The following is an 18,225-nucleotide window of genomic DNA, read 5'->3' on the forward strand; positions in this document are numbered from 1 at the left end:
TAGTTTCGTCTATCCACAAGTAAATATTCATTACGTGGTCATAAGCCGTAGAGACTATGTTGTAGTATTACTCTCCTTTGGAGTTTTTTTTCTTCTCATTTTGTCAGTTTTTATTGTAATTTTTATTATATCATATCAGCCATCGATTTTCATCGGTTTTTCTTAAGGGTGAAGTCATTTTCTGCGCTATTTTTGTGGTGGCGGTCATATTGTTGTTTGTCGCATGATGAATTATGTGATCGCACTGGCATTCTAAAAGACAGTGGTGTGCTAAAGGCAGCATTCAAGCATTATCTTAAAAAAGTTAACAATTTTAAGAATACAGGGGTCCTTGGGTTACAACGTCTCAACATACATTTCGAGTTTACAACGCTCACTCTTATAAAAACTTGACACGAGAAGGAATAATGGTAAGGATTTTTTTTTACACTCATTTTTTCTGTTACTACAGTACAGTGTACAGTACAGTATATCTAGGTCCTTTTCCTTTTTCTGTGGCTTAGCTGAGTTTTTATGTTCTAGATTATGATTTTGCAAATGTGTTACAATAGGTAAGTGACTTAGGCTAGGGTGTGTTTCGACTTACACCGAAATTCGGGTTACATCACTATTGTAGGAACGGAACTGTGTCGTAAATCGAGGACCCCCTGTATAGTTAGAGAAAGGATATCAGACAGGCTAGGAGTTTTGGCTTTGTTTTTGGTAGCACAGCTTTTGGTTTATGTTCTAGTTTTTGAAAATGTATTTTTCCTTTTTTTTCCTGCTTTCTTGACTTAAGACCATTTTTTGCATTATTCTTTAGCAAAATGGTTGATTTGCCATTTTACACTTTGGTATAACATATGTGAACAAATGAAAAGCATCAGCCCCCTACTTTTCTCTTTATTTGACCATTACATTTTCACAATTAAGGCAGAAATGAAAGATTCTACTAGGTTCGTATTTATTTCATTCGATTTTTTTTTTTGTTTAATACATTATATTGAAAGGCAATACAAACAGACATAAACAAAGTTGTAGTTATATAAGTATTTTATTACATAGATAAGAAAGGTTTATTGTAAAGAAGTAATGTCAGTTACATTAACTGAATTGATTTAAATCTAAAAACAGTTGTATCACTACAAAAGAGACAGTCATCTTAGTATATAATCTAACTACTTTACAGTATATGACTTTCCAAAATAGAAGTGTAAGCAAATGTGGAAAACATAACATGGAAGCTATCTTTTTCAGGTTTTTGATCCAATCCCAACTGTTCTGAGTAATTTCCTTCCTCCCCCCAGATGCTGGATGTGACTGTTTCTCAGCTGTCAAACCTTCATCCGATCCTGGCAGCAAGAGTCACCCAGAAACAAAAAGAAGTGAAAGACAGCTGGGTCCTTCTCCAGCAGGCTGTGAGGTGGGATAAAATTATAATGTAGTCTTGTTCTAATCTTGTTTGTCCTGAAAGTGGTGCTTCCTCTGAAAGACGCTTTAATAAATCAAGATTGATTGTTTGCTTATATACAGACTGATGCCGTGTAATATTGTGCTCCCAATTAGATCAAAGGTAGAGTTTGCTGCCTAAGGATTTGAGAATACAGTCTGTGTTTTTTAAGTTGAAAAACACATTAATACATTAACTTTAAATGTTTCTTCTCCTTGTAGGTTGATCCATAGATAAACAACAATTATAGTAAAGCCTCGGTTTCCGCAATGTGTTTTTGTGAATGTTTTCATGCAACCCCACCCTTATTTATCAACAGCTTATCTGATCAGGATTGTACATTACTGTCAAATTCATCTCAGGTTTTCAAAAAGGACTGAAGGCTCACTTCTCTAGCATCTCATTGTCTCAGATTTTAACACTAATTGTTTCATTGTTGTTGTTTTAGATTATTATAGTTACTATCTCATTTCATAATGTATTGTTATGAAATAGTTTCTAAGGATTTTAATAATGTATTTTAACCATGAAAAAGGTTTATGCACATTATATGAACAGGAGAATGGTAAGGTGAAGGGGTGATTATTTTTTGAATATTTTTTACATAGCAAACCCATCTTACGGCAGACTACATTACACAGGATTTGAGTTTAGTTACACTTTCTCTAAATTTGAGAGACATGGCATTTTTGGACATAGCCTTTGTTGACTTGTGTCTGTTTATTAAGTGACCAATGTCCTGCTATATTACCATTTTATCTTTTTCATGCTCCCAATACAGAATTCAAGGATATGGTAGGTATTCCCTTGAGCAGCTTACAATTGAGGCCAGTAGGTCACTAGTCTAAACAGGAAACAAAGCCTTAAAACTTCAGATATGCTATGTGTCTGTTTGGAGTTTACACTCATTTTTGGCCACGTGGATTTTTCTCTAACTGTTCCAGTTTGTTTTCATATTGCAATTGGGGGCACTAGCTGCTGTCAGCCTTTTTAACTACAAGGAATCTGTCAGCTCCATGAAATATTATGTCTTCAAACAATGAAGCCATGCAGCCTGTAACATTATTATAATAAGACACTTGTTTTCATGCAACAATGCTGTTTGGGTTAGAACTGGCTCCTCTTGATCTTGCAGCAGAGAAACTTAGATAGATAGATAGATAGATAGATAGATAGATAGATAGATAGATAGATAGATAGATAGATAGATAGATAGATAGATAGATAGATAGATAGATAGATAGATATAAATTGATTTGTCCCCGGGGGGAAATTTGGCATATCACCAAGGACGTCAAAACATTGAAAAAGCGACAATTTTTGAAATAGCTAATACAAAGCTGCATCAAGTTCATGTTAGGACTTTACGTATTCATTTTGCTTTATTTACTACATAAGTTTGTTTATTTTTATTAATCAACTAGCGACCGGGAGCCTGATCGAATCGGGCTACAAATTCTACGTTTGTGACATCCATACTCTCTCTGCAAAGAATTATTTGTTTTTTTAAGTCCTTGAAATGATTTTGTTATCATGGCACTGATTTGTGCTTAAAATAGACCTCTTCGGCCGATGTAATGAAGAGTTCCTGTTTAAACGGGACTGCAAGACGTGAACTCAGCTCTTCAGCGCACCTCATTTGATTTTTTTCCAACAAACAAATTTTCAAAACAAACTGTATTTTCCGACTCTAATCAGAGTCGGAGTAATAATTATGTTGGCGTGGTCATTTTAGATCTGTGATCGGCTAAAATTTAAACAGTGACCGTTGCTAATACCCAGCCATCATTACTCAGTTTGCCAATAGATGTCAGAAGGACGGATGCCAAAACTGAACTGCCCAAAGATAGATTTCAACGTACCAAGCAAATGCCGATACGTTCTAAATTACTTACGGTTCCGGAGCTGTCGAAGGGTTTAAGTCAGTCGACGATGTCAGTTCTGGAAAGTATGCCCCACCAAACCAATGTTCCAAAAACCAACCAAACTTACTGTTATCAGCTCGAACCAACACCGACTTTCTATACTCGGCCGTCCAGCGGCGTCAGTGAAGCATTCGAACATTCTTAGTCAATCATGCAATACTGCGTCTGTGTTTGCCACGTTATGTTCTAACTACAGAGGCAGAGTCCTATTGCATGGTTCTAACTTGTATTGAGTCGAGTTATTGACGCGAACACCATACATACAGATAGTATCAAATTATATAAAAGGATATTATTTTTTTCGCGTTATTTTGGTGAAGTCATTATCCAGTCATTTTGTGATTTTCCTTCTGTTTCATCGCCACAGCCATGCTCTTTAACCATCACTATGCATATTGCCGGTCACATGACAAGGAGGGCAAATGACTTCACGCTCCAACTGTTTAAGATGGTGGCATGCAGCTCACAGAATAAAAGTTTTTACATTTCTGTGACATTCAGGACCCCTAAAAGAATTAGGAAAAGAATTGTCCTCTTCCTTTTGACTAACAGTTTTTGTCTGAAATTCTAGTTTAGCTTTTCTGTCTCATTTTGTCATTCAGGGTACTGATACTTTGCTTGTTCAATGAATATTCTTGGTAATATCTTTTAGCCTCTTTATCTCTTGGTCCTAATTTTTTAACCTTTTATTTCGGGAGGCAACATTTTTTTTCCTTTGGCCACTACAGGTAAAGATAAACATGGATCAGAGTAGCAAACAGAGCAACAAAACCTGCAGCCTTTCTTGGTCCAGTTAACAAAGCTTGTGCCCCATGTTTTTCAGCTGTGTTGTTCAACTATTCATTCTTTTCTTACCTCCTCTCTATCTCTGTTTTTCTGTCTTTCTCTTTCTGAAACCTGCCTTCTTTTGCTTCCCACCATTTGAGCCTTTGTCTTGACCCTGATTCTAAGCTCAGTGAGCCTTAAGACGTTGTTTTATCTTGGTAGAGTAATATATATTGCTCTACTTTCCCCTATTGTATTATTAATATGTAGCCTTAGAATACCTAATCTCACAGACTTACCATTGTATATAACTTATCCCCACCTTCCCTTCTATATCTATAACCTCATGCAACTAGATGTAGTAAAAAGACAAGAAGGAGTTAAGTTACACATAAAATAATCTTTTACTGATAATATCCATAAATAATAACAAAATGCAAAGTACATTTGAATGTTGGCAACCATACAACCTGATTAAATGGTGATGTGTAACTCAGGTGGCACACAGACTTGTAGTTACTTTAAATGTCTCTAGTTAAGGCATCATTAGTGCTCAGCTTTCTTCAGAACAGGCCTCAAGCCTGTCTCAATACGGCTGAAGCTGTGCTCTTCATTGTGCTGTTCTTGTCAGTTCATGGTGTGATGGTCTTCTTCAGTTGTTAGCAAGAGAAAGATACTTCTACATCATCACAGGTTAGCAAGAGAGATGCTTCTTTCATCATATGTTGGTTAGAGAGAAGCATGTACATTTATAGATGTTCTCTCCAATTCCTAGAACCAATGGGACATCATGGTACTTAAAAGGCCTGTGAGACAAGCCAATTCCAAAGAGCCATATCTCAGACCAAGAGGTGAAACAGAACATCTTAACACCTGAAAAACCATATGTTAAACATCCTGGCTTCCTTGCAGGGGGTTGAAAGACTTTAGCAGAGAAATACTCATCAAACTGGTTTAAGACACATCCCCCCAAATCCTGTCGTAAAATTAGTCGTAAACGGCGGAGGGCAAACACAACTACCTCTCACCAAAGTAACACTAAATTACATTGCTCTGCCTAGATTACAAATAAAGACATACAAAACATTTATCAAGTTATATGCAAAATCTCACATCACAACAGACGTGCAGTGATTTAAACTCCTGTTCTGGAGCTACCTCTGGTTATGCCTCAGAATTAAATTCAGGGTAAGGGGCAGTACGTCTTTTTCAAAAGGGACAGCATGAATATGAATCCCTCTTTTAGCTGTCGGGTTACAGGTCGTAATTTCCCTGACAGCCAATTTGTTTGTGTCCTTGTTTGCTGTATTTTAACAGGCTGCTGACATTCAATCTTGGCTCAGCCATTGATTCAACTTAACCATATTATGGTTCCTACTTCTAGGTTTAGCAATCCTTTGTGTTTAATTTATATGATTTATACCTTGATGCTTACATTTTTGTCTGTGTCCACATCTGCTCTCTGTGTTATGTTATTTTCGCCAGTTGACTAACTGCCTTTCTTGCTTTGGACCATTTCTCCTTCACTTTGTTCTATCCGCCTGTTTTGTACAAATTCAGCCATACGTTAATAAAGTCTAAAATCAAAGTTTGCTCTCACTCTTTTCAGCATAATCTAGTCCTCTTTCCCTACAGACTGCCTCACAAGTAACGTTTGAGGCTTGTTTTTGAATAGAGGTAAGACCAAATCAAAGCGACAACTGATTTACTTTTCCTTTTTCCTTTTCCTGTTGGGAGATTTTTCATGTTAAGAATGTTATTGAGTAAGACATGTTGTGATCTCAAAATTATGTAAGAAAGTATAACTTATAGATATGATTAGTGATTGATGTTGATTAGTTGTAGTAATTACTTGTACCATTGAAGAAGCTTTTGGTGGCAGAAGTGGGCTTACTGATAATGGGATGTCAGTTAACGTCCATGATACACGATACATAAATTGTAATTGCAGATTACTGCTTTACACTGCTTTTAAATGTTACTCACAAGGCACTGTTGGATAGTTTACTTCTACAGGCAGACTATCTGTTAATTCTGCTAGTTTGAAAGCATCCATTGGTTTTCTGAGCCTACTTTTTCAAACAAGGATCACAAAAATCTAGAACCTCACTTTTCAACGATAAGCATAAATTACAAATCAACCCCATAATTATTTTCTACTACAGTTAATCATACAGCCGTCTTAGATTTTCATTTTTATTTTTATTGCTGTTATTTTTAAAAGCTCTCCTCATTAGATGTTGTAGCAATTTTACATTTTAATCAATTCTTGTTGAGGTTCAATAAAAGTAATAATGTAATAATGTTGATTCTTCAAAGCCAAATATATTTCCAGCACTGGTAAATGTGCAAATCTTGTATGGTTATTTAATGATTTATACAGGTGGTCAGTGTTTAGGCAAATGTAAAGGAAATTGAACTTGCCATCTGGATTAGTTTACTTTTTTATTATTAATCTTTGGAAATAGCTAATGCCCTTTTTATAACTTAAACTAACCATACACAACTTGGCGTATTTTGAATACATTCCGCAATGTTGACAGTGTTTTAAAAATGGGTTGTATTCAAGCATAACAGAGCTCTTCAGCACAACAAAAACAAGGAGCTGCCTAGCAACCAGACCAACAGAAGGAAGTTCATCCTTGCAACTAGCAACTGTTATATCTGTGACCATCAGCACAGCAGTGCTGTGGCATTTGATCAAATTGGACATGGAGTTTGTTGTCAAAGTCTGATGCGATTTCAACATGGCTTACTATTTTTGAGAGGAGAGAGCTTAAAGCATGACTGTCCTGTGTGACATGTTTTCTGCTGAGGATCAAAAACAGGTTCCGAACAAAATCTGTGCTGTCCCCAATCAAAACAACCAACTTAGTGCATTTTTTTTATTGCTCCTGTATTTGAACAAAGCATACTTTTGCTGGTTTGCATTAGATGCAGAGACACCACAAGCACAATTATTATTTGTAGCCACATTTTCCAGTATTAATTAACTAAAGGTTAAATTACAGTTAAGGGATTTCATATGATGCATCCAGACAAAACAAAAGAACCTGGAGCCAAGTGAATCTACAAGGAGTGAAATGATAACACTGAGAATTCCGCCACAAATACATACTTACTGCACTGTATAAAAAAAAAAAACAGCTCAGTAATCTCAGGTAAGTTTTAAGTGTGGCTATCCACTTCAATCAGAAAAGTACATATGAACAGTACAAATATACAATGACAATGAAGCATTTAGTGCAATCTAGAAAAGCTATCAATACTGTTTTTCCTTATTTTCTTTCATTTAATGGCCACTTTTAGGTCACCATGCAGCAAATTGATTCTTATTCTTTTACAATGTTCAGACTAAGTTTTTCTACCATTATAAACACAATGGCTTTTCTAACACCAGAAAGATTCTAAACTCTGGTATTTGACAGAAAAATAAAATGTGTTTTAAGCTATTGATAGTATTTCACATTTGGTCGTATTCTTCCAGAGAGTCATCTTGGATTTTGCCATACATATACAGTAATTTTGGCATAAACAATGTGTGGGCGAGTCTTTTTGTGTAGTGGATAATATACAGTATTTTTTTAAAACACTTTCAAAATCTCAAAACATTTCTTTTTCTTCCCATGTCACAGTTCCTTGTTTCACCTTCTGGTGCTTTTGACTCTGCAAATACTTTCACAGTGAAAAGAACAGTCACTTTTAGACAGACAGGCAGGTGGACGGACGGACGGACAGAAAGAAAGAAAGAAAGAAAGAAAGAAAGAAAGAAAGAAAGTTTGTTCAAACAAACAAACTTCATTTGTCCCTGGGGGAAATTTGGCTTTTTACAAAGGCTAAATAAATTATATAATTATATTATGACAAACAACAACCCCCCTCAAATATGCACTAGAATGACTAAAATGAAAGAAGACTTGGCACTTACAGTCACTGTAAGGCATTATGCAGCTTTATTTCTGCTGGCATGAAGGAGCCCCAGTAGGGTTTTTTGACACACTTCTGCTGAGTAATGCATTGGCTAAAAGTAAGGAAGTACAACATTTATTAGTGTTTTACCTACATTTAAATATTTAGATGTCTGTTAGTATTTAATGCTAAACTATTGGCATTGTACTTGCTGGGAATTGGAGTTCATATTTGCTGTGCTGTATATGACCAATTTACAACAAAACCAATATTTAGACTGTCCTTTTAATGATCGAAGCCTTAATTAAGTATTAATATTATTGCATATATGTAAACAGTTGACTTGCAAAATGAGAACAGGTTGAGCTAAAACTAGGGATGCTCCAGTCAGGTTTTTTAAGGGCGATACCGATCATATGTTAGGCAGATGATTGGTCAAATGGATAAAGCATTAAACGTGCAAAAGGTTAAAGCACACTCCTGTTCTCCAATTTTCAAAAGAGATTGGGTATTTTGAAAAGAAAATCAGCACAAGTTTGTGCTAAGCACTCTGGGCATGGGTATATTTTGAAAATTAATCCCGAGAACACGTGAGAAACAGTGCTGGAAACATAAGAATGGAAGATATTTCACATATTAGAGACCATTTGGTCCTTCAAGCTCATTTGGCATGTCCGTTTCTTTACTTGTGTTCCTTCAAAATTTAAATTAAAAGGAGTGTATGCCAGTTTTTTTCATATCAGCAGTGGGCACATTGATCTTTTTACAAGCGGTATAGGGGTGTTATTTGTATATTGGTCAAACATTACATTTATGAAAGAAAGTACTACTCCCTTTCTGGTACTCATTACAACCTAATTAATTTGAATTATTTTGTACCTGTTATTTTTGAGACTTGGGACGGTGCAGTGGCTAGCACTGCTGCCTAAAGGCTCCAGAGTTGTTGGTTCAGATGTAGGCCTGGTTGTTTTTTTTGTATAGCTGGCACATTTTCACCATATCTGTGTTTTTTTTTTTTATTTTGGCACTCTGGTCATTTACATTGTTTTTGGAAAGTAGACTGTACATTGTCCCAGTATGGGCTTCTGCATGAATGTGCCTTATAATGTACTGGCATCCCATTCAGGGCTGTTAAATGATATGCAAGTGTTGCCAGGATAAATATTAAAAATACGTAAATGGATTTGTGCCACACTTTATGGTGTAAGATAAAAATAATAATTTATATGAATGTTTATAAACTAAAGAAGAGAAAATGAAAATTATCATTACATTTAGCAAAGTTAGTCCAAAAATCTAAAGTTAAAACACATTATAGCATGTGAACCAAATTCTAAACTGTAATTAAAGTAAGTATTTCCATGAGTCACTGTTTATGATGCACCCCTCACAATTTCTTTTGTAATTATGTTCACTCATTCAGTTTCTACAACTGCTTAATTAGGGGTTATAGGATGTCAGAGTCAATCTAAGCAGCATCTGGTGCAGGGCACAAACTATCCTAGTATGGGATGCAATACTCATCACACATGCACACACACACACATTTAGGCTCACCTGTCAAACTAACCTGATACACTTTGGGATATTATAGAAAAAATCATTATACTCTAGAAGGAAATACAGATGTAGAAATAATATGTAAACAGTGTATGTAACAATTATAAATATGATGGTGAATGTTTGCTAATAAAATATAATGCAAAAAAAGTGTTATCTGAGGCTACATTATAAATCTGTAAAAATAGCCAGACAGGAAAATGAAACAACCTACTCCAAGTTCAAACTAATCTTTTTAATTTATTACGGAGCATATTTTGTAAACAAAGCTATCTTTGTTTTTGACATCCTGGCATGTTCCTGTTTATCTATATATTTGGCAGACTAACTGCATTTTTGATGCATATCAGATTTTATACAGAATTGGGAGCAAAACAGTTTTTTTTTTTTACTCCTATGATGTCAGGCTAATACCATTTCTATGTTTTGCTCGTGCTTTATCCCCACAGGAATGAAAAGTCGAATCTCCAGTCATCATGCTCTGACTTCACGAGGGAAGCTGGTGACCCTTTGACTTCAACTCGAGAGTCACAATGCAGCGTGGGAAAAGAGGCTCACAGAATTATGGGAAAGGAGGTTAAGGAAGAACAGAATCGGCTGAAAGGATGTGTGATCAGTAGCTTGGTATGCCAGCAATCGCTGATCTGTACTTGGATGTGCTAACTTGTTAGACTGTCAGTTAACTTTTCCATGGTTACCTCAGTTTGATTTGCAGAGTCAGACAGTGGTGGCCCAAGAACTTCAGAAGTTCTGAAGACAGTAGCCTTTTACACAAACCAAAAAAAACATAACTATAAATGAAGCATCCATTAAAATTTTAGGCAGTACAGTATTTAGGCTGGAAAAATAAATCATCTAGTAAGGATGAAATGCTGCAAGGCATATAGCATGTTTTGACTCATGATAACCCAATATGAATATTGTAAATTTAGATAAGTGCCTCTTGCAAACAGGTATAAATAGGAAAGGAAATCATATCATTACAAATAAAAATGGTTCATTTGCCCCTTCATTTTATTATCATTTGTGCTCTAGAGGGCCTAGCAGTACCATAGACTGAAGGTCTGAGATGAATGCGAGTTGGGTAGACAGAAGGCATTCAGTGAGTGGCTTTAAGAAGGTCCATGGGTGAACTCTCCTAAGGTACTCTATGAACAGCATAGGAACAAAGCACATGCTTATTATATTTCTACTGAGATTTTTTTATTTTAGCCACTTTAAATGACTCCCAACATTCTTCTGGCCTAAGTCTGTAAACTATATTTTACTTGTTATATTTTGCGTAGTTTTTATTTTTCATTGGTGTCATGATGGTACAGAACAGGATCATTAGCAGCCTTTTAGAGAATATAAGTGCTGTAGCCTTTTTTGGAGGTTAAGTACTAAAGTATAGTTCTCTCTATGTGGTTTGGGACCTTCCCTGGTTGTCAATAGCTGTGGCTTAGCTTCCTTATGTCAGGAGATGCCCTAGTGCAGAGGTAACTGCTCAGTCACTTTGTATAGCAATTTGGTATTTAAATAAAACCAACTGAACATTATACTTGGAACATCCTTACTTAAGTTCTTATTTTAGCTGCAATTTGTTTATTTTACTTAGAACTTACTTAGTCTAATGTTAAATTGTGAACAGTATTGTGCAAAATCTGTTTATCATTGTATTAAGGTAAAATGGGCTCTCCATGTAGACGTTCCTCCATCATCACAGATGTAGTTGAGCATCATGATCACAGCTAGCCTGATGATGGACTCTTTTAGATATATTCTATTAAATTGGACCTAGATGTTCAAATACTCACCTATGGTTAAACAGCAAGAAACAATCACCTTTCAGAAATCTGGTATCAGACCTGGTTTATCTTACTAAACACAGAAAAGGCATTTTTGATACCCTAACTGGTGAATTGTCCATTTTTTCCCCCCAGCAGGCCCTTTTTTGTAAGATAATATTAAAAGCCAAGCCTAACATTCACTATCTATGTTACAAATTATTACAAATTACAATTACAAATTATGGAATCTGTGGACTGCTTGGCTTCAAATGAGAAAGGTCTCACTTTTCAATATAGTCACAGCTTTGACTTCAACTGTACATAGATTCATTGTTTTTTTAACTCTACAAATATACATATTTATTGCGGAAAAGTTGATGTTTTTTGCCACTGCCAAATTTGTTCAAAGTAGGCTTTTGGAAAAACTGCACAAAGCTAGATGTGTTTGTAATGTTATAAACAGAGTGTACATTGGAAACTTTTTAAACAATTTCATTTTATGATGATAGTGCGCCAGTAATTTTATATTTTAAATGTGCAGTTATTACTTTTGAATATTTATTTATTCATGGAAAGTATGCAGTGTTTTTTTACCTCTTGTGATAAATGAATTGCCCCCTTGGGCACAAAACCTGGATGTACCATCTTTAGTCAAAATTACTTTAAAAGACATTTCCTGTATGTTTTTATCTATCAGTTACTTGTTCACCCACTACTCATACCATTTGTGGGTCCAAGGTTTTACCACAGTATCTCATTGAGGTTAGGATCTGGACATTCACTGTGCCATTTGCTTTTTAACTCATCCTTTCTGATATAAACATACCTGTGTATCGTAAATCATTGTTCGAATATAAAGTTTGAGGGCTATCCAAAGTATGGTTGCCCCTTCCTCGGGGTACCACCTGCAAAACAGAAGGAATGTAGCTTAAAACGCCACATGTATAATGCTAAATAATTAAGCAATGTTTAAACAAAGCAATATTACAAAAATGACATAAAATCAATAAACAAATGGAAAGTAGTCATCTCGATATATATATATATAAAATCCAATGTCTGTCTGTGTGTCTGTCTGTCCGCTTTTCACGAGCAAATTACTTAACCGATTTAAATCAGGTTTTTTTCTAGAATTTGCTTGAACATTCTGATTGATTTTGTGACCTCTCTCACTGCGCTAAGTATCATAGTTTGCTTGCGGGTACTGATTTATTAACTCAAATCTGCGGGAGACACAGCAGGCTGAGGGTAGGGGGGCAGGGCCCTCCTCACTTACACGCCAGTCTCGGGGCGTATCTTACATCCACTTAGCTAGCAAACAAGAGAACTATTAACAGATTTAGATCAGGCTTTTTTCTAGAATTTGCTTGAATATTCCGGTTGATTTTGCGACTCTCATCACGCTAAGAATCATAGTTCACTTGCTGGAGCTATACATTTGTGCTAATCCGAGACAGAGGCTGCGGGCCAAGGAGTAGGTACGAGGAGTAGGGAGCCAGGCAAGGCCCTTGTCGCTGTCCTGTTTCAGTTCTACGCGAGCAAAGCCGTGGGGGACAGCTAGTTTAACAGTAACTGAAAAAAGGAAATACCAGCTGTAGAAGAAGAATGGGTTGTAACAATCCTAGTGGACAGGCAGTAAAATTTCTTTGTTTGTTTGCACATCTCACGGCCATAACATAACTTTTGACGTCCTTCTTCATAGTAGACCCACCAAAATATCCATTAATTCATAGGTCTGGATGACCAGCAATTTAGGAAGTATCTGAAATAAATAAAATTGGGTTTAGCAGGCTCCAAGACAAATAGTAACCAATCAGGAATTTTTTTCAGATACTGCTTGGTTCCTCTTAAGTTGAGATATTTCTTTAACCTCTTCTTGGAGTTGCAGCTACAGATTGTTCGGATGGCATAATGCTTTCTGGTTCTTGCAGAGTTTTTAACTCCTTTAACTGTCTTCAAAGAGCAACATCCTTTAAATTCCTCTCTCCAGCCTGACAAGAAATGATAAAAGTTAAATTGGTGAAAGATGAGGGGCCATCATGCTAGTCCAGAAAGTAACTGTTTCACTGATTTAAAATGAAGAAGGTTTTTGTAATTATATAGTCTACAAAGTGGTGTTCTGAACTCTATAGCTAATGTTACCATACTTTCAAAACTGCTTTAACTGTTAACAGTTCTTTATTTCCAGCATCAGAATTTTGTTCACTGAGAGTCAATTTCTTATAAAGGAAGGCACATTGATGGAGTATACCAAGTATACCAGTGCCTTAAGTAGTGAAACAAAATTGCTTCTGCTCCTAAATTGGGGGGGGGGGGTGTCTCCTTCCAATTCTAATGGCAATAAACTGTCTGGATGCTGTAAGCAAGAGGCTTCTATTATGAATTCACATTTTGCACTTTCCTGTTTCACTTTGTGCCATTTTTGGAATTTCTTCATTTTTAGTTTTCTTTATGGTCTTTATACAGGTGATCCGTTATGTTTAGTATTGACTGTATTTAAGATGTTGGTGCCCAATAGTTTGTTTGAATTAGATTGAAGACCAATGAACCAAAGATAACTATCTACGTTAGTTTAAGGATCTTCCTACATTTCTGATTCTGATGTTTATATTTCTCTATCTGATGTCCTGAGAGACTTGCAAATTTTAAGCATTGTCCTCAGATGCCATTTTGTTTGTTTATAGGTGCTGCCATTTTGTAGTGATCATGTCAGCTGTTGCTACAGTAATTAATTCCACAACCACCTTGGAATGCACGGCATGTGGTTAAGTTGGCAAGTTTGGATAAAAATAGCGTTTGCTGTGTAAATCTTTGTGATAAAAATTTCTGTGGATAACAAACTTCTTTTTGCCATTATGGTTGTTGATTTTATCTGATGTTCTTAGCTTGATGACAGATTGGTTTGATTTTTTGGTATTTCAGACTACTTTTCCTTTCCTGAACCTTCTAATTTAAATTTGTCACTGTCTCTTGCTGAGGCAGAAGAGCTTTTTATCACGACTATGCAAGTCTGTAAATATCTACCCTTGTTCTTGATAAAAAAGAAACCCATTCCCACTGGACTGTGGGAAGGCTGAATAAAACAACTGGTTTAATTTTCTTCTATGTAAATATCCATTGGTTTTGGCTCAGGTTTTGACAATTTACTTCTTCTTTAGGCAGATGAGCCTCAGGCAAGACCTTAATTGCACAATTTTAAATACGGTGTGGTGGCAGTTCTAAAGATTTCTGCTTACTTTTAAACGTCTAAAAAGTGTTTGTTTTTTCTTGAAAGTTTATAATATAAATAAAGATATTTCCTCAGCACAAAGACCAAACCATTACCAATTGTCACTCACCACGCATCCAATCAAATGTAGTAAATCCTCTTTGTACCTTATTGACTTGTACTGGATTTTTTGCACAGTTCTTAGCTAAGGAAGTGCTAAGTCTCATTGGTCCTGCCACAATAAAGCAAGAAAAGGGGGATCAAGCCTCAAATAAGCAACACTCCCCTACTACACTAAATTCAGGTCTGGACTTTTGGATTTTACCTCACCCCAGACAGCATAAACCCTACTCAAATGGCAGGCTTTGGCCACCACTGACCCAGAAATAAGGATCAGGATTTTAAACTATAAAAATCTCAAAATGTTCCAAAAATGGAAAGAGGAGAATAATTAAACATTTGCTTCAAGACAAACCTAGCAAGGTTCTTTTGTAATCAGAAGATTTATTAAAGGTGATTCAAAAGGATCACAATAAAAGGCAAGGCAAAAAGTAGCAGAACCTAATACAAACAAATCCAATACAGAATCCAAAGACAGCAGCTTAATCCAAGAGTCAGGAGTCAAAACCAGAAATTCCAAATGAGCACATAAAGAAGAAGCAGAAAATTTAGTATAAAATCACAGCTACCTATACTTTCAGCAGCATCATTTCAAATAGCCTTGCTTCCTTGGGTTTTAAATACAGGAGGCAGGGAAGATACTGTAAATCAAACTAAAACTTAGACACTTAATACCAACTTTAAATAGAATTAATAAATAACAAAAAAGTACGTAAATATAAGAGTGACAGAGTAAAAACAAAAGGAGACCTAATAGCACAATGTGCAAATTTATATTAAAAAATAACAAAGTTTCAATTAAAAAAAAAAACCTGGATGAAAGATAACACTAAAGCTTATATTCAAAATAATAATGATAATAATTTGTGTTTTTCTCACTATTCAAAGTGCTTTATTGAGTGGGGAACCACTTCAACCATCACTAATGTTATTTTTGCACCAATACACTCACCACACATTAGCTGTTAGGTGGTGAAGTGGTGAGAGTGATAGCCAATTAGAGAAAGGGGATGATTGGGGAAAGAATAACTATGCCGTGGTGGGCAATTTAACCTAGAAATCAGGATACACACTAATCTTTACAAAGGATACACAAGGATCTTATATGACCAGAGAGAGTCAGGATCTCGGTTTTACGTCTCATCCAAAGGACGGCACCGTTTTTACAGCACTGTGTCCCCATCACTGCACTGGGACACTGGGACCCACATTCAGAGCGCAGGGTAAATGCCCCTACTGGCACCTCTTCCAGCAACAACCCAACTTTTTCCTAGATGGTCTCCCATCCAAGTACTGGCCAGGCCCAAATATGCTTAGTTTTAGGTGGATAACCTGTTCTGAAATGCATGGTATGGTTGCTAGTAGGATAAAGTAATTATTACTGTATGACCTTTGTAATTTTAATCTCTTCTAAATCGCTCAAATTATTGAATTTTACTAACCTGTCCATGAGCACAGTACAGGTTTACCTGAGGTAATTTTTTACTGACTTTTATAGGAGGTTAAAGGCTCCATAATTTTTACTGACACATGAATGAGCAGTCTTTCAAAAGTTACTGACATGAGCAAATTGGATGAGATAAAAATTACAGAGGTCCTCCAGTAATAATTACTTTACCCCACTTCCTTGTGTAAAACTAGCCTTTTTCAAATAGGGTTTAAGTCATTCAGTTCCAAAGACTCCTGCTGATGATGGACAAACTGTCACCCCTTCAGGTTTAGGACAAGCTTTATGATTCTATCCTGAACTACCATAAGGGCATCATCACTTTAAACAACCTGCAAATTCCCACACCTGAACACTGAAAATTGGTGAGGATATACTGTATAACAAAGTGGTGGTATGAAAAAATATAAAACAATTATAAACTCAAGCACGCATTTGTGACAGAACTTTACTCACTGTCTTTCTGAGTCATGAACACTGAAATGCAAGCAGCTTCCTAGATGCTGTCCTAAAGTTTTTTTTAATGACTTAATCGGAAATATTATCACCTTTCTCTTGGAGATATTTTGGCAGGACACCCACTCCTGGAAAGACTGATTACTGTCCAACATTTTCTACAATGGAACAGCATGATTGTGGTTTAGTCCCAAAGCACAGAAATAATTTTGCACAGCTCTCTAGACAAATACTCCAACTTTTTCTTTTTTTTTTTTGGAGGTTTCAGGAATTAGTTTTAATAATGGCATGATGTGCTTCAATTTAATCATAAAGGCCAAAGGTACTCTGAATTTTATTAGACAAGGCTGACATAAAATATTCAAACAGTTAACATTAATGATCCCTTTAAGTCAACTACGATCACTAAGTGTTTATTCATTTATTTTACATACGATTAATATTACTTTAATGCAATGGTGTGTCCCACTGACAAAGAGACCTGACCAAGTCCACTCTGAAACACATGCAGTAATACAAAAAGTCACATAAGACAAATACTTTTAAATTGCACTATATTTAAACATTTTGTTTAACTGAAAATCAATCTACCAAACGTTTTGAATGCCAGGAGATAAGTAATCAAATCATTTTATGACATGGTAGATGTGGTATAGTGGATGTCTACCTTTGCTGCTTCGCATCCCCAGAGTTTGAATTCTTGTGCTGGTTACTGCCTCTTTCAGTTTTACCCATTCTGCATGTTTTTTCAGCATCTTTTCCCACATACTTTTACTCCTACAGACAATCAGTTAAGTTAATTGGCAAATTTAAATTCACCTGGTTTGAGTTTGTGTGTGTGACTGTGCCTAAATTGCATAATTGGTTTCAGAAATGCATGGGTAGATGTACTGTATACAAATTATCATATAAAATAAGCAAAGCAGAAATATGTGTAGTTATAAATGAGTATAAGAATAAAACGTTATGGAATTCACATCTTGTCATCTTCTTGAGATAAATGTGGACAAGATCCATAATTGCCCTTTAACATGCCCACTTCAAAAAACATCATCTTAAAGATATTATTCAGAATTAAACCTTAAATGGTCCAGTGTCAGTGATCGAGAGTGCATCTGTAAATATTCCTTGAAATGACCTGTAAGAGCTCATTTTGCTGGCGGTCTTTTGCATGCTAAGACAGGTTGTAGTGACCTTGAATAGAACTTAACAGGTTTAGTATATGAAGGAATGATGGATAAATATATCAGCAGCTATAACACCCACACTTCAGAACAGGTGATCCACCTGAATCTAAGCATGTTTGGGCCCTGCCAGTACTTGGATGGGAGACCATCTAGGTAATGCTAGGGTTGCTGTTGGAAAAGGTGTTGGTGAAGCCAGCAAGGGGAGATTACCCTGTGATCTGTGTGTGGATCCCAATGCCCCAGTGCAGTGACGGAGACACTGTGCTGTAAATATGGTGCTGTCTTTCGGATAAGGCTGTGGTCCTGATTCTCTCATAAAAGATCCCTGGGCATCTTTCAAAATGAGTAGGATTTATCCCAATGTCCTAGCTAAATTGCCCATCACAATTTTGTCCACCAAATCAAACCTTGTCTCTGTTTGGCCATTTGTCTCATCCTTTCACCGCCTAA

The 18,225-nt window shown here is 36.0% G+C and overlaps 1 protein-coding gene across 6 annotated transcripts in view; it reads left to right on the forward strand.

The window, feature by feature from the left end:
* The window catches only part of LOC120516555 (spectrin beta chain, non-erythrocytic 1), a 256,791-nt gene that overhangs the window by 117,918 nt on the left and 120,648 nt on the right, over window positions 1-18,225 (forward strand). For all 6 annotated transcript variants that reach the window (XM_039738310.1, XM_039738308.1, XM_039738311.1 and 3 more), the window contains exons 10-11: window positions 1,287-1,402; window positions 10,038-10,212. In XM_039738310.1, the coding sequence (XP_039594244.1) occupies window positions 1,287-1,402; window positions 10,038-10,212 (291 nt within the window). The remainder of the gene's footprint in view (window positions 1-1,286; window positions 1,403-10,037; window positions 10,213-18,225) is intronic.

The sequence above is a fragment of the Polypterus senegalus genome, chromosome 16 (assembly GCF_016835505.1).
Source record: "Polypterus senegalus isolate Bchr_013 chromosome 16, ASM1683550v1, whole genome shotgun sequence".
Taxonomy (NCBI): Eukaryota; Metazoa; Chordata; class Cladistia; order Polypteriformes; family Polypteridae; genus Polypterus; species Polypterus senegalus.